At 51.1% G+C, this 26,765-nt stretch overlaps 1 protein-coding gene across 1 annotated transcript in view; it reads left to right on the top strand.

Moving 5' to 3' along the window:
- The window catches only part of COPG2 (COPI coat complex subunit gamma 2), a 132,519-nt gene that overhangs the window by 67,971 nt on the left and 37,783 nt on the right, over positions 1–26,765 (top strand). The window contains exons 18-20 of the mRNA XM_028525344.2: positions 149–211; positions 664–803; positions 1,373–1,544. Coding sequence (XP_028381145.1) covers positions 149–211; positions 664–803; positions 1,373–1,544 — 375 coding nt within the window. The remainder of the gene's footprint in view (positions 1–148; positions 212–663; positions 804–1,372; positions 1,545–26,765) is intronic.

The raw sequence follows: 26,765 nt of genomic DNA, 5'->3' as shown, positions 1-26,765 counted from the left end.
CTAAAAAAGGTGGCAGAATCCTGCTGGTGTGACTTAGCTATGGCTCCTTTTATGCCTGCTAAAAGTTTCTGCCCTGACATTTTTGTCTGCATTTTCAGCTTGGTAGTGGAAGGGAAGCTCACTTGATTCCTCTTATCTGCCTTTGTAGAAATTGCACTTATGGCTACCAAACCAGAGAAGTTGGCTCCTTCCAGGCAAGACATTTTCCAAGGTATGATAATTTGATGGATAGAAGTAATAGTCTGCACCGCAGACAGTGTAAATATGATGAAGTCCACTACTTTCACTCAGTCTGGTGAATTCTTAGTACAGGAAATGATTGTGGGGCTGAATATACAGGTCGCAGTTGCTGGGGCCACCTGGAGCCATGGGACTTGCCAGTAGCCAAAGCTAAGGAACGTACTAGGTGGGAATGTTCTTACTTTGTAGCTTGGTTAACAGGGAACTGAAATTCTAAGAAATCAGGAATATAGGTTTTTTTGGTTTTAGTGTTTGAATATATAAACTCCTTAAAAGATTTACTAAAGTTTGGGGACATATTAGAGTATTTAACTATTAGTATGTTTATAGGAACTTAAAATATTATAAACATCCAGAACAATGTCTTTCCCTGTCTTCTTATTTTGTTTACTTCCTTCTTTTCTTTCCTTTCTTTCTTGATAGAACAATTGGCTGGTATTCCTGAATTTATGAATCTAGGACCCTTATTCAAGTCTTCTGAGCCTGTTCAACTCACAGAAGAAGAGACAGAATATTTTGTTCGTTGTATCAAGCACACATTTACCAATCACATTGTGTTCCAGGTGAGATCAGGGCCCTCACTGGCTCCTGTGCTTCGAGACAAGTGTTCACTCCCCTTTTGTTTGGGATTCCGGCTCCTTTTATATAGAAGGAGCTTGGCAGCATTTTTTATTTTATTTCCTAACTCCCGTGGCTACAAAGATGCCTTCAGATGATGGGTTATAAGTGAAAAGGACTCAAAAACAAAATGTCTGAAGAAGGTGGACAACATAAAGTATAACCTGTTAAAAAATAATCATCATTTCACATTGGGGTAAATGAAGGGGGATATTCTAAGAACTTAGCTTCCAAGAATCAAATTGAAATCCGTCAGACATCTACCATCTTACTTGGTAGAACTAAGTTTCAAGGAAGAGGAAAAAACCTAATGAGTAATACAGACTCGAGGGCCTAGAGTTGAAGGCCATCGCTGTTGCCTGAAGAACAATCTCAGGTGGAGATCTGCAGTGCTGTTTACAGAGGGAAGGTGTAGTGGGCTCCAGAGCTCAGCTGTGGGTTATGGGGGGGGAGGAACAGCTTGCTCGCAAACAGCTCTTGTCCTTCATAACTTTTTTCTGTGTTGACTTTTCAGTTTGACTGTACCAACACTCTCAATGACCAGCTACTGGAGAAAGTGACAGTGCAGGTGGAACCGTCTGATTCCTATGAAGTGCTGTGTTGTATCCCAGCCCCCAGCCTCACTTACAATCAACCCGGAATATGTTACACTCTTGTCCGTTTGCCTGATGATGACTCTTCAGCAGGTACTGACCCACGGAAGGGAAGAGATGCTTATGTGATTAACAGTGCATTACCATTCGAGCGCGTAAATGTGTGCACACGCATTTGGGGTTGAAGACTATGGTTCTTTTCCAGAATATGTTATGATTGTGATGGTACATTTATATACTTATATTTATAAAATTAGCACTGCAGAAATATTATTGGTTACTAAATCTCCTAAGTAAAATTTGCTGAATACATACAGGGGTGGCCCAAACAGGAGTTTGGGCTTTCTGGTAGAACAATGTAACTGCTGACGAGGGTTCATATACCTGTGTCTCCTGTGCTTCTCCCTGATGTTTCTCTCCAGGGCATGCTAAGGGCCTCTTATTTAGTAGATACATGGCATTTTAAAATACATAGTTTTTGAGGGGCCTATAGGGTGAGGCTGGCATCTGAGAGTAGGTCTCAGCCTGAGTGTCTAACGAACACTGGTGTGTCCACAGCTGAGGAACAGCTTTGTCATTCTTTCCTTGACCTATATGCAGTGTGAGCAGGGGAGGAGAGTTAGCGTCTCGTGCCAATAATGGTACTCATGGGTTTGGGGATTTGAGGTCTTCTGTTTTCTCTTATGAATGTCCAGTGCTTGTACTTGGTTTCTTTCCCCCATTTTTCCACCTGAGAACTTCTCTTCCTATACTCGGAAGTATGTATACTGCGAAGTATTCACAGTTGTTACCCGGTTTTCTCAGAAATAAGCACACACATTGTGTTTATGTTTTGAACAACTTTTATTACTAGTACAGGAAAAAGCAATTTTTATTACTAGTACAGGAAAAAACAATTTTTACTACTTGTACAAGAAAAACAATTTTTACTACGAGTACAGGAAAAAAAAACAGATAAAAGTTAACAAATACAGGGGAAGATACAGAGTTACAAGAAATCGTAAAAGTACTAGTAAATTGTTATCCCTGGTCATCATTCAGTTACATTCGGGGCTTAACCTGCCTTCTTTGAGCCCCTCTCCGAACTCCCTTTTCAGATGTTGGTTTGGGGAGCCCTGCCCAATCTTATCTGCGTCGGATGATAGACCAGGCTACTCACTCTAGCACGAGGTAGATTCAAGTTGGCACTGTTGCTGGGTCTGAATCCTAGGTTGTCTCCTCTTACCCCTGGATGGACCTGCACTGGTACTCTGCAGCCACCCTGGATCCATAACCCGCTGGGTTAGGAAGGCACTTTCCAATCTGGCCTCCAGGATTTCTCCTTCGAGCATGAGGCCATCTGACTCTAACCTTTCATTACCTCCCTTATCCCTTTATGAGGTTTCTCTCGTTCCGTTCCCTTTCAGCTTCACTTTCTCTCCTGGTCTGTTTCCCTCTAGTTAGAATTGTCTAAAGTATGTCCACCAGCCAGAAATTTAGCTGGCCGTACTCTTAAGTAAAGTTAGTTTTTATCAACTCTTGTTCCAAACCAGTAAGTGGGCCCAATCTTAATGTAGCCCTGCGGCTTCCGCCATCATCCTGGGATACTCTGCACTTTTATCAGTTTCTTCAAGTGGCCTCCTCTCCTTGTTTCAGAATTCCTCCTGCTGTGGTATACTTCTCACCACGTTTCTGGTTTTAAGTAATGCTGTTACGTTGCCACTTAATTTTAGAGGAAAGCGAAATGCTGAACCCATTGAAGAATCCAGCTTTCCCAACTGAGAATACTAGCTCTTCCATTTCCCAGGTTCACTTGATTAACTGATAACTCCGGTGCCTCACACCCCAGGGAATGTCTCAATAGAATACAATAAATACAGTTTTACAATATCAAAATACATAAAACAGCAATATTGAAATTACATACAGTTCAGGAGAAAACAACAACAACAACAGAAAACATTTCTACAAAGAGAGGAATTACAGGGGAGGTTTTCTTACCCCTCTTCAATGAGGGGTTAATTTTTTAAAAACACAGACAGATCTTACAAATTAGCCCAGAGGTTTCAACCTTTGTTCTGCTGGCTATGGGCTCTTTGCTTGATGGTTTGTTAGTATTTTACTTATAAAAATTTGGCATTTGGAGAATTTTCTTATGTGTTAAACTCAAAGGTTTGCCAATTGGTGCTAAAAGTCAGTTATAAACTCTTGTCATTGCATCTTGGAGAAAAGAAATAGAATTTTGTCTCAAGACCTGGACTTCTCAAACTTTGTTAGTAGTTTGACCCACATTTACCTGCTTAAAAACATTCCTTTCTATTCCTTTGCCTTTGTCAGAAATTCTAGAATTTTTTTTTCCACGGCCAATCCAAATTCTTTGCTATGTAATGGATAGAAGTGAAATACCAGGACATAGATGGTAATAAAAATCTTTTACCCATCCCTTCTTTTTTGCATTTTCCTAAATATTCCAAATTTTACCAATCACCTGAAGATCACCTCTACTTTGTCTCATCTCAGAAAATATACTTCCTTATAATCACAGAGGGGAAAAAGAAATTATATAGATCATGATTTCCTTCAACTTGAAAATTGTAGAGCATAATAGAAATGAATATAGGTTTCAGAGACAGATTGGGATTTGAATTCTGATTCTGCTACATATAGACTGTGTGGTCATGGACAAGTTATTTGATCTCTAGAAGCCTCTCGGGATTATTTGTTGTCAAGATGAAAAAGTGTACGAACAACTATACCACCTGAAAAACGTACTTTAATAACCCAACATCAAGATATTGTCATAACTCCTTACCCAACATCAAGATATTATCTTAACTCTTTTCCTCCAACTATGGGAAATTTGGAATGAGTGTCTCAATTCAATTAGTCCTACTTCCCATGTATTCTGGATCCAGCAGTTAGTCCTTTGCTCAACAATTTTTAGACTAGCCTTCAAGGCAGCATTCTTTCTTAGTGTCCTTTCCCATTGAGCAACTTTCTGCTGAATATTTATTGCACCAGTAACAAAGTGCCTGTGTAATAGTCTACAGAATTTTCCCCACTTTGGACCTCTGTAATATGCCTACTGACTTAACTTTGTGTCTTGTTACCTACTCAGAACTGTATAGCTTTTATTATTGGACTGTCAGGCCTTACTGTGTCATATTTCTCACCTCAAACCATTTCAGCAAATTTGAAGTCTTCAAAAGAAAATGTCCATATACTAAGATCAAGTTTAACAATGCATGTATGTGAGTTACTTCTCTGTTTTTCATTGTGGACGCTGCCTCCCAAATAACAATCCATAACTCTTTCATGTATACTCCACTTCTCGACTTCCACCTACACTTCCTTGAACCTCCAGATTAATTGGCTATCACAGGAATGAATGCCAGCCTCTTCTCTGATTCTATAGTCTCTGTTCCATTATTTGGTGTTCAGTCTTAACCACATTAACCCCTGACATTCTGTATTAAATCTACAACTTAAGTAAAATTGATCTGAGTTCTTTGCTTTGATTCACCTCCATCTACTCACTGGCATCCATATTAATGACCCCTAATGAAACTTTGCATTCTTTCAAGCTAAAGCACATAATTGGAGTTTTTAGTCAAATATTAAAACAGGATAGAAATATTACTATTCAATCACCATTTCCCCCACCTTTGTCACTAGAATTTTTATCAGTCTAGCCTTAAGTCAATATTCCTCCAGTTTGACCCATTATGAGATTATCCAGGATTCCCAGTTGGAAACCTCCGTGTTCACCTGCTCGTTCATCTTGTAACTAATCTGCCTTTCAGTGAACACTGAAGTTTCCAACATGCCCTTCATACATTCAACCTGTCTTCCTATTTCATGTTCCTCTTTCACATCGCCATCGTCAAAATCCATAATCTTTATTGCTGTGTTTCTCAAATGATAACTCTCTCCAGAATGCAGTGTACACATGGCATATCCATTCAGTTCCTCTTTTTTCTTTTGGCCTTAGAAAAAGCCTCTGCTTGTTTAACCACCCAGGCTTGGGTCACAACCTCTCTAGCCTTTGAACGGATCCAGTAGTATGTGAACCTGTGTGAACCTCCTCCTTCACTTACTCTTCCTACGCAGAACAGCACCATCCCCCCGCACACACCCTCAGCGTTGGCTGCCAGAAGTGCCAGTGTTGAGGGTCACCGCTGCTCCGCTCCCTTCTGGTCTCACTTGAGAAATTTACCTCCATATGACCGTTCACTCTCCTAAATCGACCCACTTGGATGTGATTACCTAACAGACATTTTGGGCAGCCACCAATTTCCATACAATGATTTCTTTTATCTATTTCTTGTATGTCCTTTAGGAAATGTAGCTCATGCTCCCCCCATTGGGATCCATTAGTCGTGATCGAGTTTAACAGGCAACACAGTGCATCATAACCATTCTAATGTTCCCCAGTAATTCTGGGAATAGTTTAATATGTATACTGTTGACTTAATCCCAATTTCATTTTAACCACTTTTTTCCACTTCTGCACATTTTCATTGGGGAACCATGAACCAACTGAGCATCCCCTCACCTGCCATGCATTCCAATTCGGTTACCATTGCCTCAGACACACTGCACTGGATCCCCACACTCCACCCCCCAACCCCTGCTCACACCCTGTGGACAGATGATTGTTTCCCCCCACAACCTGCAAGCTTTGCTCCCTGTAACCTTCTATGTTACCCCTTGGTTGCACACTTTCTGACACAGCTCTCAGGGAGCTACTTCCTCTGAATCTCCTTTTACCTGTCACCCTCTGCCCTCCCCCTTGCTCCTGCTCCTGTCACCTCCTAGCCTTGACACCATTACACTCAGTCCCGATGTGTACAGGGTCCTGGGCACCGCTGCCCACCCCTGCTCCTTTCCTTCCTCTCCTAGCAGCCCTCTCTGTCTGATCATCTCCTTCAGTGTTGTCCCCCATCACACCTGCCCCTTCCTTCTGCATGGACATGCTAGGTCCGGTGCTCTCCCCTCACATCCACATGAACCAACTTCCTTTGCCACTCCCACCTCTCTCATAGTTACACTCAAGCATACTCTTCTTTGGGAGAACTCTGTTGACACTTCACTTTCTACCAATGGGGAATGCCAGCCTACACCCACCTGCCTTCTCAGCTAATCTGTTTGCTCTGTCTGCTGGATCCAGGGCCCCCTGCTCTCCGCCCAGCTGTCTCCCCTCTGCCCTTCCACCCAGTCATTCTCACCCGAGGGTGCATGACCCCCAAGGCGGCCTATCAGCAACATCTTTTGGGTGTGTTTTTGGGTTTGTTTTTCAATTTTTTGGTTTTGTTGTTTTGAGCAGAGCCCTGCTCCCCCTCAGATGCTGTGATAGGCCCCCCTGGGGGGCGTGCCCACCCACCCTTGGGTGAATTTCACCCCCCCTTGGGTGAAATTCACCCCCCACCCACCCCCCGGGAAGAATCACTGCTGTGGAAGCCCACCTGACTCCTGGGCTGCACTCTCCCTGTGCCTCTAGCCTGCTGGTTGCTGTGGACACCTTTTCCTGAATGATCCCAGCATCTCCTCACTCTCACACTGTCCTGGCACTGTCCTCTGGAACTGCCACATTCCCTCCATAGTTACCCTTTCATGCCCAACATGCCCCAGCCCCCAGTCTGCATTAGAGCATTGTTCTTCATCCCTGGCTTCCTTCCACCCTCTACCCTTTATTGTGACAGTATCTTTGGCCTTGCCATACTGCATTCTTACTAAAACCATCTTTCTGTCACTCACCAGGTTCTTCCACTGCCTTCCGTTTATGCTCACAATTCCTTAGCCTTGCCATCATGCCTGCCTTGCTTTTCTCTCTTCCCTTTGTATCAGTCATGGTGTTGCCCACAGAACAATGCATCAGGTCCTGCCACTTCCTTTTCTTCCTTACCTCCACTGCTTCCATATCTCCAACATCAGGCCTCCTGCTATGCCTATGGCTGCCACCCCTGCCCTTCCAACCCTCCTGACACTGCCTGGATCTCCCCTTTGCCCTCTTTCCCTCTTAGCCACACTCCCTGTACAACCCACCTGCATATTTTAAGACCCTCTTCTCTCTCTCCTTCCTGTTCTGCATTGTCCTGTCTGTTGTCCCTGGATACAGCCTCCAGAGCAAGATCCTCAAGGTCCCCACCATCCCCACTAGGTCTCTCCGCCTGTGCCCTTTTGCTGCCCATATTCTAGTCTCAGGTTAGACCTATGATACTCAGTTGGTTTAAGGTTCCCCATCCTTCTCTGCTTCTCCGTGTGGAGTCTCTCCAACACACATTAGTCTCACCCTTTCTGGCCCACTGGTGACCTATGGTCACATCCTGTGGGCCCGGCTGTGATTTACTAGGACCTGCAAGTGTCACTCCCTGGAACCTTCTGTGTGTCCATGCAGGCCCCTTTGTGCACACTCTTCTGTGACTGTCTTTCTCAGCTTCTCTAACATTTTCCTCTTTGGCATAGCACTTCTGCATTCTGCCCTCCTCACGCCTCCTCAGTGCCCGCCGCCCTGATGCCTGACACCGCAACACTCAGTCTCAGTCTGCACAGCACCCTGAGTGCTGGTGCATCCCTCTCCTTCTATCCATCCATCTCCTCCTCCCTGCTGAGAGGGCATCCATGCCCACGTGATCTTACTCAGGGCTGCCTCCAGTCCCGTTTGCCTCTTCCTTCGCTGTAGACATCCGTCTGGTGCTCTGCGCTCACACTCACACCGCCGCCCTCCTCCCCGCCTCCGCTCCCATTTCTCGTTTCTGTGAGCCGTGCTTTGTTTAAGTGTCCTCAGCTCCGGGACGGCCAGCTTTGTGGTCTATGCCCTGCCCACCAGCAGTGACTCCCAGCCCACCCCACTGCTCCAGGCGTTCTATCTAGGAAAACAGGGTCCCCTTTCTCCCTGTCCTCAGCAACACTTGCTCTTTGTTGATTTATTGACGACGGTCAATCTGACAGGTGTGAGGTGGTATCTCATTGTGGTTTTAGTTTGCATTTCTCTGATGATTATTGTTGTTCAGCACCTTTTCATATGTCTGTTGGCCATTTCTGTGTACTCTTGGGAGAAGTGTTTACTCAGGTCCATTGTCAGTTTTTTAATTGCTTTGTTTGTTGGGGGTGGGGTTGGTGTTTTATAAATTGTTCATAAATTTTGGATATTAACCCTAACCAGAGTATTGGCAAATACATTCTCCTATTGAGTGGGTTGTCTTTCCATTTTGTTGGTGGTTTCCCTTGCTGTACAGAGGCTTTTTAGTTTGATGTAGTCCTATTTGTTTATTTTACCACTTGTTTCTCTTGCCTGGGGAGATATATCAGAAAAACTGTTGCTATGAGAAATGTCTAAGATATTACTGCCTGTGTTTTCTTGTATGATTTTTATGGTTTCAAGTCTAACGTTTGAGCGTTTAGTTTATTCTTATGTATGACATAAGAAGGTAGTCTAGTTGCCTTTTTTTTTTTTTGGTTTTTTATGTACTTATTAATTCAACCTTTCCAAAACCAATTCTTGAATGAGCAGTCCTGGCCCCATTGGATGTTCTTGCCTTCTTTGTCAAGTACCGACTGTAAAGCCATGGGTTTACTCCTGGGCTCTCTACTCTGTTCCACTGATAGATGTGTCTGCCAGCACGCTTCGGTTTTGATTATTGTGCCCTTGCAGTGGCATGGGTTTCTTCTACTATATTTCTCCCTACTGTGCTCCTCTAACTGCACGAAGAGCAAAAGAACTGCCCTTCTACCTGGGCCGTGGGACACATCTGCACCTACGGTCTGTGAATCTAAGGGCTGCAGTCAGCGGTCCTCTGTGTGCTCCTTTCTTGGTCCCCCACCTCATTCCCACCACACTTCACTCACCTCTGCCTCCACACACTGGACTGAATCCGCACCCTCGCCGCCAACCCCTGCTCACAGCCCACGAACACGACCATGGTTACCTCCCAGTCCCACAGACATCAGCATCCCTACCCTTTCCTCATCACTGTTAGACTTCTGCCGTCAGCCCTCCCACTGCCCTGCACCTGCTGCCTAACGTCTGACACCGGGGAGCTGAGTCTGGATCTGCAGAGCCCAGGACACTGCGTCCACACTCATGTCTTCCACGATGCCCTTCTTCGGTGCCGCCTGCTACCCCACTGTGCCTTCCGTCTGCGTGTACATCTTCTCAGCTACTCTGCTCACATCCTCACGCCTACTTGCTCCCTGCCTCACTCCCTCTCCCTCACAGTGCCCACCTCCAGGACCAGACCTTGGTGCCTCACCCCTACTCACAGTGGGTGAATGCCCACCCCTGCCCCCATCTATCTTCTCAGGTGCCTTCTCGGCTACATCCACTTGTTCGCTGTCTGCCTGGTCCAGGGCCCTCTGCCCCCATGTCTCACAGTCTTGACCCTGATGCCTCCACCTACCCTGACTCCGGGGCCCACCTGCTCCTGCCTCACCTCTCTGCCCAGCTTTCTGTCCCCTCTGCCCTTCCACCCAGCCATTCTACCCGAGGGTGCATGACCTCCAAGGCGGCCTATCAGCAACATCTTTTGGGTGTGTTTTTGGGTTTGTTTTTTCAATTTTTTTGGTTTTGTTGTTTTGAGCAGAGCCCTGCTCCCCCTCAGATGCTGTGATAGGCCCCCCTGGAGGGCGTGCCCACCCACCCTCTGGTGAATTTCACCCCTACCCTTGGGTGAAATTCACCCCCCCCACCCCCCGGGAAGAATCACTGCTGTGGAAGCCCACCTGACTCCTGGGCTGCACTCTCCCTGTGCCTCTAGCCTTCTGCTGCTTGCCACGCACACCTTTTCCTGAACAATCCCAGCATCTCCTCACTCTCGCACTGTCCCGGCACTGTCCCCTTTGTGCCACCTGAGTCCCTTTCATATTTACTCTTTGCTAAACCCCATTCTCCAGTGGGAACCCCATTCTCCAGTGGGACATCAGTTTTTCACACTCACCACCCCTCACTCACAACACACACACTACTTCCCCCCACCCTTCCTGACTCTCAGGCATTGTGAAAATAGCTTTGGCCCAAATCTGGTCCTTCTCAGCACTTGCTATTGTCCCTACTCTGTTCCTTACTCCTCCTCACAGACACCTGTCACCATCCCACTGCAGAGCCCCTGTGGTCTTTGGGTGTTTCCCACCCACCAGACCTTTCCCTTCCCCCTTCCTGCAGCCGCTCTCCCATGACCTCTCTGGGTGCATCCCCTGGTCTTCCCCTCTTTCTCCTCAACCAGTTGTCATCCCCTCAACATGGGACATGGAATAGTGCACATCTCCAGTAAACGAGATGATTTCCCCGTGCATGGAGCTTGGCTCCCGTCCTTCAATCCCACCTGCAACCCCACTGATGCCAACCTGCCCTCCAGTCCAGCCCTGGCAAGCCAGACCCGGCTTCTGACTTGACCCCTGTTCCCACTTTGCACCCCATCTCTGCTCCATCTATGATAAAGGGCCTGGGGAACGTTCTACCCTTGCTTTGTAAGTCAAGGCTACAAGAACATCCACTGCTTGCCACTGGGGTAAGCAAGGATTAATGCCATCCCTTTTCCATTCCTCTTTCACCAAAGCACATCTCATGCTGGCTGGTCCCAAAACTAGACTACCTTCCCTTTGCTCCCTCTGGGATCAGCCTGGATTCACACCTGCCACCTCACTCTTCTCCTTGTTCCTTCTGTGGGTGTCCAGCCCGCTCCCTTCCACAGCACTACAGTCTCCACCCTCCTGAGCGTCTCCTGGCACCCTATCTGTCTCTGCAGGATGTCCCTTCTTTCACTGTGCTTTGAGGCCCCCTTAGGTCTTTCCTTCCCGAGACCTTTCTCTACAGACACATTGTGTCACTTCCATCCCCAACAGGGGGAACCATCCTGTCTCTTCCTGGGCCCCCTGCATCTCCTGAGCTCCCTAAACCTGCCACTTGCTTGTATGGGGCCCTCCCTTCTCCACAGGGCTGTGCTCCCTTCCGGACACCTGTTCTCCCTGCTCACACTCTTTCAGCCCCTCAGCAGGCTGCATTCTCTCCTGAAAATATCTGTTGTCACTTGGTGCTTCTACAGGCCACCACCAACTTTATTTTACTTCACTTAAATTTTACCTCTGGCCAGCGTCACATTCCTTCATCATCTCTGGTCCCTTTTCACCAAGCCCTTGCCCACAGAACAAAACAGTTCATCCACCACTTCCTCCTCTTACTTCCCCGTATCCACTGCTGCCATCTGTCCTCCATCAGACCCTGTGACTCGGCCTGCCCATCACCCTTGCGCTTCCAGCCCCATGGACCATAGATACCACTCTTCTGTGGTCCTTCCCTCTTACCCACGTGCGCACCTTTCACAACACTCATGTAGATTCCAGCACCATCCCCTTGCTGTCTGCCCTCTTCTGCCTTGTACCCTGTTTCCCACCAGATCCAGCCTTTCAGAAAAGAGTTGCCCCTTCCAGGCCACCGCTTGCTCTGTTCTGTGTACCCCCTGCTGCTCCCATTACCTTCTAGGACTAGACCTCTGACACCCCACTGGTTAGGACGTTCCACCATCCTCCTCTCCTTCTCTGCTGCAGAGTCCCTCTGACACCTGCGACACCTCCACCCTTGCCAGCCCTGCTGAAATGGCACAGTGGGGGGGGACAGTGATCACTGTGAAATGTCACCACTTCTTTAGGTCCCACCCACTCCCCCACCATTTATTTCTAAGCCTATGTGCTGCCCACACACCAAAGTCCATGCCCATGAGCTCACCTGAAGCCTCTGAGTTTACCTGCCATGGTGTCTCTTCAGGGCCCACCGTAATGCACAACGCTGCCCTGTTTCCCGTGCACCCCAGTCATTGTGGCCCACTCCCCTGCTTGTCCTGAGACCCAGGTCATCAAATGCCTGGGCCATGGCGTCTCAGCGTCTGCTCCTACCATCCACCTCAGTGCACCACATGCCATACCTCTTGGCCCAGAGATCTGCCAGTGTCCCCACATGGGCAGCTCTTCAGGCCGCCTTCCCATTGTCCACTGTTCCTCTACCACCCCTGAGTCCTCACACGTTCCAGAAGCTGTGTCCTATTCGGTGCCACCTGGCCACTTCCTTTCCCTTGGACCCCTGGCCTGTCTCGCGCGTGATGATAGTCTTCTCATGCCTGCCCGAGATTCCACTGTCTCTCTGTCCACCAGGGAGGACATTAATCCTTGCTTACCCCCTTGGCCTTGTGTCCCATCTGCTTCCAGAGATCCTCGGATTCATCTTTGATGTCCCATCCTACTCTCCCTATCCCCTGCCGGTCATGTGATGGATTCACTGATCTTTTCCTTCACTTCTGCTCCTTTTCTGACTTGCACTCATACTCCTGCTGTTGCCAGCTTTTTGTCCCCACAAATGTTAACACTGAATCCCTCTGCTCTCCCCATTCACCCCTTTAGTACTTACCTTTTCAGGGCCACCATTATGAAGTGGTGGTGGCTTCCCTGGGCTCCACCTCCTCGGGCCTCATCCCACCTCTCCCCCATTCTTCATTCATCTGTCTCACTCTATGATCCTCACCCCGTGTGTCTGCACACCTTTGTCCCACTGAGAGAAAGAGAGCTCCTGGGTTCTCCACGTGCACACCCATCTTTGGGCTCTTTGCCACCACTCTCGGTGCAGGGTGTTCCCCTCCTGGCCTAGATGTGAGATGCCATCAACTGCCCTTTACCACTGTATGCCCCAATGAAATATATGCCCTCTACCACGTGCTCCCAGAGTTCGAGACTGTTCATGTGACCTCCTACCATTATTCCAGGGTTCATACCCTTCACACTTAGCTTCCCTACTGCACACAGAGCAAAGGAACTGTCCTGCCTGGCCCGTGGGACACACATGCACCTACAGTCCAGGAATCTAAGGGAGGCAATCAGCAGACCCCTGTGTGCTCCTTTCTTGGTCCCCCACCTCATTCACACCAAACCTCAGTCCCCTCTGCCTCCACACACTGGACCGAATCTGCACAATCACCACCGTCCCCTGCTCACAGCCAGTGGATCCCGACAGTGGTTGCCGCCGGGACCCACAAATGTTCCTTGCTGGAACCACTCACGTCACCATAAAGACTCCTTTCTTGCTCTCTCTTCCGACACAGCTCTTGGGGACTCTCTTCCTCTGAGTCTCCTACCTTTTCCTTACAAATATGGGACTTTTGCCTTCATCCCTCCCTCTGACCACCTGCTAGCCACGCCCAGCTCCTTGGTGCTTCATCTCTACCTGTACATTAGAGCCCTGAGTCCTGCTGTCCGCCCCTCCTTCTGTCCATCCTCACCTACCAGTCATCTCTCTCCCAGATGCTCCCCTTCCATGTTACCTCCCATCCCAGTGGTCCCTTCCGTCGGTGTGTACAAGTTGTCTGCTGCTCTCTGTAACATGCATACCACCCAGTTTTCCCATCGAACACTCCATCTCTCTCAAACCTACTCTTCAAGAGTGCTCAGCTCGGGGACCACATCTTGGTCCTCCACTCCCTACTCACAGTAGATGAACGCCCCACATCTATCCAGGTGCCTTCTCGGCTACATCCATTTGCTCGCTGTCTGCCTGGTCCAGGCCCTCTGCCCCCATGTCTCACAGTCTTGACCCTGATGCCTCCACCTGCCCTGACTCCGGGGCCCACCTGCTCCTGCCTCACCTCTCTGCCCAGCTGTCTGTCCCCTCTGCCCTTCCACCCAGTCATTCTCACCCGAGGGTGCATGACCCCCAAGGCGGCCTATCAGCAACATCTTTTGGGTGTGTTTTTGGGTTTGTTTTTCAATTTTTTTGGTTTTATTGTTTTGAGCAGAGCCCTGCTCCCCCTCAGATGCTGTGATAGGCCCCCCTGGAGGGCGTGCCCACCCACCCTCTGGTGAATTTCACCCCTACCCTTGGGTGAAATTCACCCCCCCCCACCCCCCAGGAAGAATCACTGCTGTGGAAGCCCACCTGACTCCTGGGCTGCACTCTCCCTGTGCCTCTAGCCTTCTGCTGCTTGCCACGCACACCTTTTCCTGAACAATCCCAGCATCTCCTCACTCTCGCACTGTCCTAGCACTGTCCTCTTTGTGCCACCCGAGTCCCTTTCATATTTACTCTTTTCTGAACCCCATTCTCCAGTGGGAACCCCATTCTCCAGTGGGACATCAGTTTTTCACACTCACCACCCCTCACTCACAACACACACACTACTTCCCCCCACCCTTCCTGACTCTCAGGCATTGTGAAAATAGCTTTGGCCCAAATCTGGTCCTTCTCAGCACTTGCTATTGTCCCTACTCTGCTCCTTACTCCTCCTCACAGACACCTGTCACCATCCCACTGCAGAGCCCCTGTGGTCCTTGGGTGTTTCCCACCCACCACACCTTTCCCTTCCCCCTTCCTGCAGCCGCTCTCCCATGACCTCTCTGGGTGCATCCCCTGGTCTTCCCCTCTTTCTCCTCAACCAGTCGTCATCCCCTGACACGGGACATGGAATCAGTGCACATCTCCAGTAAAGAAGATGATTTACCTGTGCATGGAGCTTGACTCCTGTCCTGGAACCCCACCTAAAATCTTGTTGATCCCCCTTCTGCCCTCCAACACTGCACCTGGACTCTTGCCTCAACTGAGGCCCACCTCGCACCCCGTCCCTGCTCCATCTCGGGTAAAGAGCCTGACTGAAACATTCTACCCTTGCCACAACTTTAGGGGCCGCAGCAGCATCCACTGCTCCCCACCACTCCTTGCCATCCCCTTTCCATTCCTCTTCCTCCATAGCAGGGCTCACGCTGGCTGGTCCCAACGATGTGAATCTTCTTCCGTTTGTCTCCTCCCAGATCAGTCTGGATTCACACCTGCCACCTCCCTCCCCTCGCTGTTTCTGTGGTTGTCCACCCCTCTCCCTTCTGATTGGCTGTGGTGTCCACCCTCCCCTGAGTGTCTCCCAGCACTCTGTCTGTCTGTGGAGGGTGACCCTCCTCTGACTGTGCAGCAAGGCCCCCTTGGGTCTCTCCTTCCCGAGACCTTTCTTTACCAGCACAGTTTCCATTCTCTCCTAGACAAGGAGAGTCATCCTGCCTCTTCTTGAGTCCCTGGCATCTCCTGAGCTCCCTAAACCTGCCAGTTACTTGTATGGGGCCCTCCCTTCTCCTCAGGGCTGTGCTCCCTCCGGACACCTGTTCTCCCTGCTCACACTCTTTCATCCACTCAGCAGGCTGCATTCTGTCCCAGAAACATCTACCATCACTTGGTCCTTCCACAGGCCACCGCCAACCTGTAGGCTCCCTTTGTTCACCCTTGGCCAGTGTCACATACCTTCATCCTCTCTGGTCCCTTTTCATCAAGTCCTTGCCCATGAAACAATAGAGCTCATGATGTCACTTCCTCCTCTTCTTCCTTCCCTGCTTCACTGCTCCCATCCTGCCTCCATCAGATCCTGTGACACACGCCTGCCTGTCACCCTTGCCCTTCCAACCCCACTGCCACTGTCCTCTTCACTCCTTTGCCTGACTTCCCTCCAGGCCGCCCACCCCTCACAACACTCACACACAGATTTTAGGACCATCTGCTTGTTGAGAGTCCTGTTCTGTCTTGTCCCGTTTTCCACCATGGCAACCTCACAAACAGTAGTCCCCCGACCCCTTCCATCCCACCGCTTGCTCTGTTCTGTGTACCCTCTGCTGCCTTCTAGGACTAGACCTCTGACACCCCACTGGGTAGGACGTTCCACCATCCTCCTCTCCTTCCCTTCTGTGGAGTCTCTCGGCCACCTGCAACACCTCCAGCCTTGCCACCCCCACTGAAATGGCACAGTGGGGAGTACAGTGATCACTGTGAAATGTCACCTCTTCTATAGGTCCCACCTGCTCTCCCACCTTTTCTAAGCCTGTGCTGCCCACACACCAGAGTCCATGCTCATGAGCTCACCTGAAGTCTCTGACTTTGCCTGCCATGGTGTCTGTCCAGGCTCCACCTTAATGCACAACGCTGCCCTGTTTCCTGTGCACCCGTCATTGTGGCCCACTCCCCTGCTCGTCCTGAGGCCCCAGGTCATCAAATGTCTGGGCCATGGCTCCCTGCCTTGGTGCTGCCCTGCTCCGCTCCCTCCAGCTACCAGTTCACACCTCCCCCGACCCCTGACATGGCCAGTGTGCCCAGACTGGCATCTCCTCAGGCCACCATCCCACTGTCCACCATTCATTCCTCACCAGTCTGAGTCCCTGGCGCATTGCTGAGGTTCTCTCTCCTATTGTGTGACACCTGGCCAAACCGTCTCAGGTTCACGGGACCATGTTCTCGTGTCTACAGGAGGTACCGCTGTCTCTCTGTCCACCAAGAAGGAGACTGATCCTTGCTTACTCCATCTTAGCCTTCTCTCCCACTCTTGGTTGAGGGACCCTCTGCTTTATCTTGCCTGTCCCATCCTACTTTCCCCGACCACCTGCCGGTCCTGTAATGGGTTCCCTGATCTTTCCTTGACTTGTGCTCCTTTCCTGACTGGCACTCATACTGCCTGGTTGACAGGCTTTCTTCCTCAGAGACATTACACTGAATCCGTCTGCTCTCCCCATTCACCCCTGAGGAGTTTACCTTTCCAGGCCCACCATTATGACATGGTGGTGGCTTCCCTGTGCCGCTCTGTGACCTCTGCTCCTCTCACCAAGCCCTGCCCTGACAGGGTGATTTATCCCCAACGTTTCTATGGGACACTTCTCCTCCTCCTCCTCAGGTTTCCTCCCACCTCTCCTGCCTTCCTCAGTAGTCTGTCTCACTCTGTGATCTTTACCCCATGTGGGCTTCTGCACGCCCTGTCCCACTGAGAGGAGGAAGGTCCTGCGTTCTCCACGTGCACACCCATCTTTGGGCTCTTTGCCACCACTCTCAGCGCACTCAGGGCGTTCCCCTCCTGGCCTAGATGCAAGGCCCCATCTCCTGCCCTTTCCCACTGTTTTCTCCCGTTGAAACACGTTCTCTCTACTCACCTCCCAGACCTCGGGACTGCTCACCTGATCTCCTACCTCATGTTTGGGTTCATAATCCTTCACACTTAGCTTCCCTACTGCACATAGAGAGAGGAACTCTCCTACCTGGGCCGTGGGACACACATGCACCTACAGTCCAGGAATCTAAGGCTGCAATCAGCAGACCCCTGTGTGCTCCTTTCTTGGTCCCCCACCTCATTCACACCAAACCTCAGTCCCCTCTGCCTCCACACACTGGACCGGATCTGCACAATCACCACCGTCCCCTGCTCACAGCCAGTGGATCCCAACAGTGGTTGCTGCCGGGACCCACAAATGTTCCTTGCTGGAACCACTCACATCACCATAAAGACTCCTTTCTTGTTCTCTCTTCCGACATAGCTCTTGGGGACTCTCTTCCTCTGAGTCTCCTACCTTTTCCTTACAAATATGGGACTTTTGCCTTCATCCCTCCCTCTGACCACCTGCTAGCCACGCCCCACACCTTGCTGCTTCATCTCTACCTGCACAGAGCCCTGAGTCCTGCTGTCCACCCCTCCTTCTGTCCGTCCTCACCTACCAGTCATCTCTCTCCCAGGTGCTGCTCTTCTGTGTTGTCTCCCGTCCCAGCGGCCCCTTCCGTCTGCGCGTATACCTTGTCAGCTGCTCTCTGCTCCCACGTGCACAACCCAGCTCTCCGCTGTATCACTCCTTCTCCCTCAGACCTAGTCCTCAGAGTTCTCGGCTCCAGGACCAGACCTTGTGCTCCACTCCCTACCCACTGAAGGTGAATCCCTACGCCCTTCTCCCATCTTTCCAGATGCCTTCTATACTATATCTGTTTACTTGCTGTCTGCCTGGCCCAGGCTTCTCTGCCCCCATGTCTCACAGTCTGGACTCTGATGCCTCCACCTACCCTGACTCTGGGGCCCACCTGCTCCTGCCTCACCTCTCTGCCCAGCTTTCTGTCCCCTCTGCCCTTCCACCCAGTCATTCTCACCCGAGGGTGCATGACCCCCAAGGCGGCCTATCAGCAACATCTTTCGGGTGTGTTTTTGGGTTTGTTTTTTCAATTTTTTTGGTTTTGTTGTTTTGAGCAGAGCCCTGCTCCCCCTCAGATGCTGTGATAGGCCCCCCTGGGGGGCGTGCCCACCCACCCTCTGGTGAATTTCACCCCCACCCTTGGGTGAAATTCACCCCCCCCACCCCCTGGGAAGAATCACTGCTGTGGAAGCCCACCTGACTCCTGGGCTGCACTCTCCCTGTGCCTCTAGCCTGCTGGTTGCCGTGGACACCTTTTCCTGAACGATCCCAGCATCTCCTCACTTTCACACAGTCCTGGCACTGTCCTCTGGAACTGCCACATTCCCTCCATAGTTACCCTTTCATGCCCAACATGCCCCAGCCCCCAGTCTGCATTAGAGAGCTGTTCTTTTTACAACCTTCACCAACCAGATACTTTTTCTGCTCCCACCTTTATGATTCAGAAATATCACAATATCTTTCATCCAAATCTGGTCCTTAGCACTTTCCCCTAAACTAACCCTCCCCTTGAGATGTTCTCTTGCAGAGCCTGCACCTGTGGTCCTCCCATCTCTGCGTTTTTTTGGTAACCAGACCTTTTTCTTCCCCCTTTCCTGCCGCCACTCTTCTGTGTCCTTTGTCTTCCCCTCACTCTCCTCAACCTCTTACAGTTCATTTGGAATCAGTCCACAAGCTCAGTTAAAGATGGTTTTCTCAATGCTTGGATCTTGGTTTTTCCCCACCCCTCAACGCTATGCTCATTGATCCTTAGGCTGCCATCACATCAGTCTTGACCCACAGCCTGACCAAACCTCATCTTCCACCTTGATTCTTCCTCCCATCCTGTCCTGCCAGATCCATGATCCACAGTTCAGAATGTTACCAGTTAAGTTGTACCCCTTTCACAACATTTAGGGCTCTACAGTAGCCACTGCTTCCTACCAAATGTGAGCTACCCACTTTCCACTACTCCTTCCCCATGACATAACTCACATTAGCTGACCCTGACATCTTAATATCCATGTGGTTGGCACCTGTGACATCAGCCGGGATGCCTACTTTAGCACCTCCCTTTTCTCCTTGCTCCTCATTGGGTCCAGCTCTCTCCCTTCTACTCTCCATCCTCTGCTGGGTGCCTCCTACCACCTTGCTTCTCTGGGACGTGACCGTTCTGTTGTGCTGCTCAAGACCCCATTTGGATGTTCCTTCCCCTGACCTTTCCTCACAAGACTGTTTCTTCCCTTTTCATCGTTGGCCATGGAAAGCACCTGCATCTTCTCTAAGGCCCATGCATCTCAGAGCTCCCTAATGCCTGTCATGGAGTATCACTGAGTCATCCTTTCTCCCTCCCGTGCCCTGGTCTCACTGTTCACACTCTTTCCATCAGTCCCTCACTAGGCCGCCATGTCTCCGCAACCGTCTGCTGTCACTCGCCTGGTCCTTGCAGCACTGCCCTCCCTGTACCTTCCCTTTTCCTTAGTCCCATCCTGTAGCACTTTCCTACCTGTTCTGTCTTCCCTTTCGGTGAAGTTCTTGCCCACAGACTTTATATGGGGCCTGCACTTTTTCCTCTTCTTTTTCCCACCTCCACTTCTTCCATTTCTCCTTCATTGAGCCCCTCTATGCACATCTGCTTATTGCCCTTGACCTTCCATTCTCTGTGGACACTGTTCAGATACCTGCTTTGCCCCTTCCTTCTTGACCCCATTCCCCTCACAACACCCACGTGCAGATATTAAGGCCCTCCCTTCTTTGTCTCATTCTGCCTTGACCCCTTTCTTGTCTGCTGGATCCAGGCTCCAGAAAATAGGTTCCCATCCCCAAGCCACCACCCCCCTGTCCCTTTCTCTCTCCTTTGTGAACCTCTGCTGTACACACTATCATCTCAGACTATACCTCTAGTCTTGGAGGTCTCCCACTCTCGCCTAATTCCCTCTAGTGAGTTTCTCTGACTCATGCTGGACCTCCGCCCTTCCCAGTCCCTCAGAGCAGCAGAAGCATGGAGTCCATGATCATTGTGAAATGTGGTTCCTGCCTTCTCCCCCTGTGATTTCTCAGCATATTTGCTGCCCACACACTGGTCTCCATCCACCTGATCCTGATGTCCCTGAGGTCACCTGCTATGATTGAGGTGTGAGGTCCATCTCTTCCTCCGTTTCGCCCCAGTCACTGGCCCTGCTGCTCTGTGGGCCTTGGGCCATCGAATACCCAGGCTTTGGTGTCCTGACTCTGCTCTGCCCCTAACAGTTGCCCTCAGTACAGTACATGTCACCCCTCTTACCACTTGAGATTTGCCAGTGTCATCAGATTTGGAGCTGTTTAGGCCACCATCCCCTCCATGGTGCCCCCTGTACTTTCCAAGTCCATCCTACTCTGATGAGATTTTCTCTCTTTCCATGCCGCCTGCCCACTGGAGTCCCCATTGACTCCCCACCGACTCCCCTGACCCAAGTTCCCACCACACAGCTCCCATCCACGGCCACCTGATACTGCAGTGTCTCTCTTATCCTCACTGGTTGGAAGTGAGCTGGCTCTGCCCATCCTCCACCCTTCCTCCTTCACTACTCTTTGAGAGACCCTAGCGTTGTCTTCAACATCCTGTCCTATTTCCCTTTTACCTGCTAGGCAAGTTTCCTAGTCCCGTTCCATGTCACGTGCTCCCTTTTTCACCTGCCCTTGTGCCCTCCCTGTTGCAGGCTGCCTCAGTGCAACATGCTTTACTGTATCTGGAATCCTTCCACTGTTCCAATTTCACCCCTAAGTACCCTGCCTTTTGGGTCCACCACTTTGGGACCCTGGTCCCCTCTGTGGCCTTTCAGTGCCCAGCCATACCCTTCACTGACCTGAGTGTCTCTGTACCTCACCCTCCTCTGCCACCTCCAATCTCTCCCAGGTTCCTTGCTTACGTAACCCGTTGTGTGCTCTTCTTCCTCCTACATGGGACTCCTCACCACCTTGGCCCACTCTTAGGGACAGAATTCCCACTCTCCCCACACCCGCTGCTGCCCTCGGGCTCTTCGGACAGTGTGTCTCTTGACCCAGTGTGTTCCCATTTCCTCGGAACAGAACTGTTCTGTCCCACACAAGAGGCACCATGACCTGCGCTTTCCCTCCCTCCTGAGCCATCGGGTCACATCCTCTCTCCCACACCGTCCCGACCAACGAGAGTACTCCCCCGATCTCCTGCCTGCTGGCACAAGTCTCTCCTTCTTCACATCTCTACTACATTCTTAGCAGAGGGACTGTCCTACTTGAGCTTTGTGACATTCTTTCCGCCCCTTAGAGTCTGTGACTCTATCAACTGGATTCAACAGACTCCTCTGCTGTGTGCTCCCTTCTTGATGCCCCTCCAACTGCTCATCCCAGTTCACATGTCACTGCTTCAGACATACTGCACCGAGTCCCCATGTTCACGCACACTCTGTGGGCCCAGACTCTTGCTTTCCTCCCAGGACCTGCAAACGCTGCTCCTTGCAACCTTTCGGGTTCCCATTTAGACCACTTCATTACTGACTCCTCTGACACAGGTCTTGGGAGCTTCTTCCTCTGATTCTTTCACCTTTTGCCTTTTGCTTCTGCACTTTTCTCCTTGGCCCTCCCTCCTGACCCTGCAACCCCAATGCTCACCAGCACACAAGTCAGTCTCCAGCTTCTCAGACCCATGGATCGTGCCATCAGCACCTCCGCCCCTCAACATCACCTGTCCCCAGCAATCATCTCTCCCTCACATGCTTTCTCTCCACATTGTCTTCGTCTCATTGCCCGTCATTCAGTGTGGACATCCCACCGGTGCTCTGTGTACATCAAACAACTCACCTTTCTTTCACTGGCCACTCCCATCCCTGTCAGCCATTCTCCTCGAGTTCTCAGCTCCAAAACAAATCCCTGCTACTCCACTCTCTACACATTGGTAGCGAATCCCTTAGTTCCAGGTACCTTACAGACGCATCCATTTGCTTACTGTCTTGCCTGGTCCAGGCTCCTCTGCCCCCATGTCTCACAGTCTTGACTCTGATGCCTCCACCTGCCCTGACTCCGGGGCCCACCTGCTCCTGCCTCACCTCTCTGCCCAGCTGTCTCCCCTCTGCCCTTCCACCCAGTCATTCTCACCCGAGGGTGCATGACCCCCAAGGCGGCCTATCAGCAACATCTTTTGGGTGTGTTTTTGGGTTTGTTTTTTTCAATTTTTTTGGTTTTGTTGTTTTGAACAGAGCCCTGCTCCCCCTCAGATGCTGTGATAGGCCCCCCTGGGGGGCGTGCCCACCCACCCTCTGGTGAATTTCACCCCCACCCTTGGGTGAAATTCACCCCCCCACCCCCCGGGAAGAATCACTGCTGTGGAAGCCCACCTGACTCCTGGGCTGCACTCTCCCTGTGCCTCTAGCCTTCTGCTGCTTGCCACGCACACCTTTTCCTGAACAATCCCAGCATCTCCTCACTCTCGCACTGTCCCGGCACTGTCCTCTTTGTGCCACCCGAGTCCCTTTCATATTTACTCTTTGCTGAACCCCATTCTCCAGTGGGACATCAGTTTTTCACACTCACCACCCCTCACACACAACACACACACTACTTCCCCCCACCCTTCCTGACTCTCAGGCATTGTGAAAATAGCTTTGGCCCAAATCTGGTCCTTCTCAGCACTTGCTATTGTCCCTACTCTGTTCCTTACTCCTCCTCACAGACACCTGTCACCTTCCCACTGCAGAGCCCCTGTGGTCCTTGGGTGTTTCCCACCCACCAGACCTTTCCCTTCCCCCTTCCTGCAGCCGCTCTCCCATGACCTCTCTGGGTGCATCCCCTGGTCTTCCCCTCTTTCTCCTCAACCAGTCGTCATCCCCTCAACATGGGACGTAGAATCCCCAAGTGCACATCTCCAGTAAACGAGATGATTTCCCCATGCATGGAGCTTGGCTCCCGTCCTTCAACCCCACCTGCAACCCCACTGACCCCAACCTGCCCTCCAGTCCAGCCCTGGCAAGCCAGACCCCACTCCTGATTTTACCCCTGTTCCCACTTTGCACCCCATCTCTGCTCCATCTCTGATAAAGAGCCTGGGGAACGTTCTACTCTTGACACAAATGTCAGGGCCACAGCAACACCACTGTGCTCCACCCGCTGCTCGCCATCCCTTTTCCATCCCTCTTCTTCCACAGCCCAGTCTCTCTTGCTGGTCCCAGCAGTCCGAACTTACTTCCATTTGGCACCTCTGAGATCAGCCCACATTCCTACCTGCCGCCTCCCTCTTCTTGCTCCTTCTGCGGGTGTCCAGACCTTTCCCCTCTACTGTGCTCCAGTGTCCATCCTTCTCCGAGTGTCTCCCAGCACTTGGTCTTTCTCTGGAGGATAACCCTTCTCTAAATGGCATCGAGGCCCCTTTGGGCTCGATCCTTCCTGAGACCCTTCTTTACAGACATTGTTTCCCTTCCCGCCTCAACACTGAGAATCATCATGCCTTTTTTTGAGTCCCCCTGCATCTCAAACTACCTAATGCCTGTCTGTCATTTACTTGTATTGGGTTATCCCTTCTCCATAAGGTTGTGCGCCCTCCCAAAACCTGTTCTTCCTGTTCACATTCTTACTATCTCCTCAGCAGGCTACATTCTCTCCCAAAAACATCTGCTGTCACTTGGTCCTTCCAATGGCCCTCCCCAACGTTTGGCTCCTTTTTTTTTTAACTCTTGGCTAGTGTGACCTTCCTTTGTCTTCTCTGGTCCCTTTTCATCAAGCCCTTGCCCACAGAACAATGCAGTTCATCCGTCATTTCTTCCTCCTCTTACTCCCTGGCCTCCACTGCTTCCATCTCTCCTCCATCAGAACCTGTGATGGGCCCCTAGCCATCACCCTTGCCCTTCCAGCCCCACAGACTCTGTCCACATCACTTCTGTCTTCCTTCCCTCTTGCCCCGCACCCCTGACAAAGCACATGTACATTTCAAAGTGTTCCTCTTGCTATCTGTCCTTGTCGCCCTCATTTCCTGTTTTCCACCATTTCCAGCCTTTCAAAGCACACTACCACAGTTTCAGCATCCCAGCGCTTGCGCTGTCCCTGTGTACCCTCTGCTGCTCACATGACCTCCAAGACTAGACCTCTGACACCCCACTGGTTAGGATGTGCCGCCATCCTCCTCTCCTTCCGCGTGTCAAGAGTCTCTCTGACACCTGCTACACCTCCACCCTTTCCAGGCCCCCTGGAAAGGACCTAGAAGAGCACAGCAGAGATTCAGTGATCACTGTGAAACGTCACCACTTCTTTGGGTCCCACCTGCTCCCCCACCATTTCTAAGCACATTTGCTTCGCACAACTGGAGCCCATGCACATGAACTCGTCCTGAAGTCTGTGGGTTTCCCCGCCATGGTTTCTGTTCAAGGTCAGTCTTACAGCACGCCACACTGATTCCTGTGTAGCCTAGTCATTGAGGCTCATTTCCCTGCTTGTCCTGAGGGCCCAAGGTCAGCAAGTGTCTTGGCCAGGGCCTCTCGGCTCTTCTGTGCTCCCACCATCTGACCTCTGTTCAGCTCGTGCCACTCCTCTTGGCCTGAGACCTGCCAGCTACCCAGACTGGGAGCCCCTCGGGGTGCTCTTCCGTTGGCCGCTCTTCCTCTACCAACCCCAAGTCCTCCCACATTCGGAAGGTTCTTTCTCCATCCACTAGGGAGGAGATCCTTGCTTACCCTTCTTGGCCTCCTCTCCTGCTCTTCTTCAAGAAACCTTCTCTATCTTCCACATCCCATCCTACTCCACCTGTGACCAGCTGGTCCTGTGATGGGTTCCCTGATCTTTCCTTGACTTGTGCTCTTTTCGTGACTTGCACTCATACTGCCTGGTTGACAGGCTTTCTTCCTCAGAAACATTACACTGAATCCGTCTGCTCTCCCCATTCACCCCTGAGGACTTTACCTTTCCAGGCCCACCATTATGACATGGTGGTGGCTTCCCTGTGCCGCTCTGGGACCTCTGCTCCTCTCACCAAGCCCTGCCCTGACAGGGTGATTTATCCCCAACGTTTCTATGGGACACTTCTCCTCCTCCTCCTCCTCCTCCTCCTCCTCCTCAGGTTTCCTCCCACCTCTCCTGCCTTCCTCAGTAGTCTGTCTCACTCTGTGATCTTTACCCCATGTGGGCTTCTGCACGCCCTGTCCCACTGAGAGGAGGAAGGTCCTGCATTCTCCACGTGCACACCCATCTTTGGGCTCTTTGCCACCACTCTCGGCGCAGGGCGTTCCCCTCCTGGCCTAGATGCAAGGCCCCATCTCCTGCCCTTTCCCACTGTTTTCTCCCGTTGAAACACGTTCTCTCTACTCACCCTCCCAGACCTTGGGACTGCTCACCTGATCTCCTACCTCATGTTTGGATTCATAATCCTTCACACTTAGCTTCCCTACTGCACATAGAGAGAGAAACTGTCCTGCCTGGCCCGTGGGACACACATGCACCTACAGTCCAGGAATCTAAGGCTGCAATCAGCAGACCCCTGTGTGCTCCTTTCTTGGTCCCCCACCTCATTCACACCAAACCTCAGTCCCCTCTGCCTCCACACACTGGACCGAATCTGCACAATCACCACCGTCCCCTGCTCACAGCCAGTGGATCCCGACAGTGGTTGCCACCAGGACCCACAAATGTTCCTTGCTGGAACCACTCACATCACCATAAAGACTCCTTTCTTGCTCTCTCTTCCGACATAGCTCTTGGGGACTCTCTTCCTCTGAGTCTCCTACCTTTTCCTTACAAATATGGGACTTTTGCCTTCATCCCGCCCTCTGACCCCCTGCTAGCCACGCCCAGCTCCTTGGTGCTTCATCTCTACCTGCACAGAGCCCTGAGTCCTACCGTCCACCCCTCCTTCTGTCCGTCCTCACCTACCAGTCATCTCTCTCCCAGGTGCTGCTCTTCTGTGTTGTCTCCCATCCCAGTGGTCCCTTCCATCTGCGCGTATACCTTGTCAGCTGCTCTCTGCTCCCACGTGCACAGCCCAGCTCTCCTCTGCATCGCTCCACTCCCTACCCACTGAAGGTGAATCCCTACACCCTTCTCCCATCTTTCCAGATGCCTCCTATACTATATCTGTTTACTTGCTGTCTGCCTGGTCCAGGGCCCTCTGCCTCCATGTCTCACAGTCTTGACTCTGATGCCTCCACCTCCCCTGACTCTGGGGCCCACCTGCTCCTGCCTCACCTCTCTGCCCAGCTGTCTCCCCTCTGCCCTTCCACCCAGTCATTCTACCCGAGGGTGCATGACCCCCAAGGCGGCCTATCAGCAACATCTTTCGGGTGTGTTTTTGGGTTTGTTTTTGAAATTTTTTTGGTTTTGTTGTTTTGAGCAGAGCCCTGCTCCCCCTCAGATGCTGTGATAGGCCCCCCTGGGGGGCGTGCCCACCCACCCTCTGGTGAATTTCACCCCCAC

Source organism: Phyllostomus discolor, chromosome 10 (genome assembly GCF_004126475.2).
Source record: "Phyllostomus discolor isolate MPI-MPIP mPhyDis1 chromosome 10, mPhyDis1.pri.v3, whole genome shotgun sequence".
NCBI classification, from domain to species: domain Eukaryota; kingdom Metazoa; phylum Chordata; class Mammalia; order Chiroptera; family Phyllostomidae; genus Phyllostomus; species Phyllostomus discolor.
This window is presented reverse-complemented; position numbering and strand designations above follow the sequence as displayed.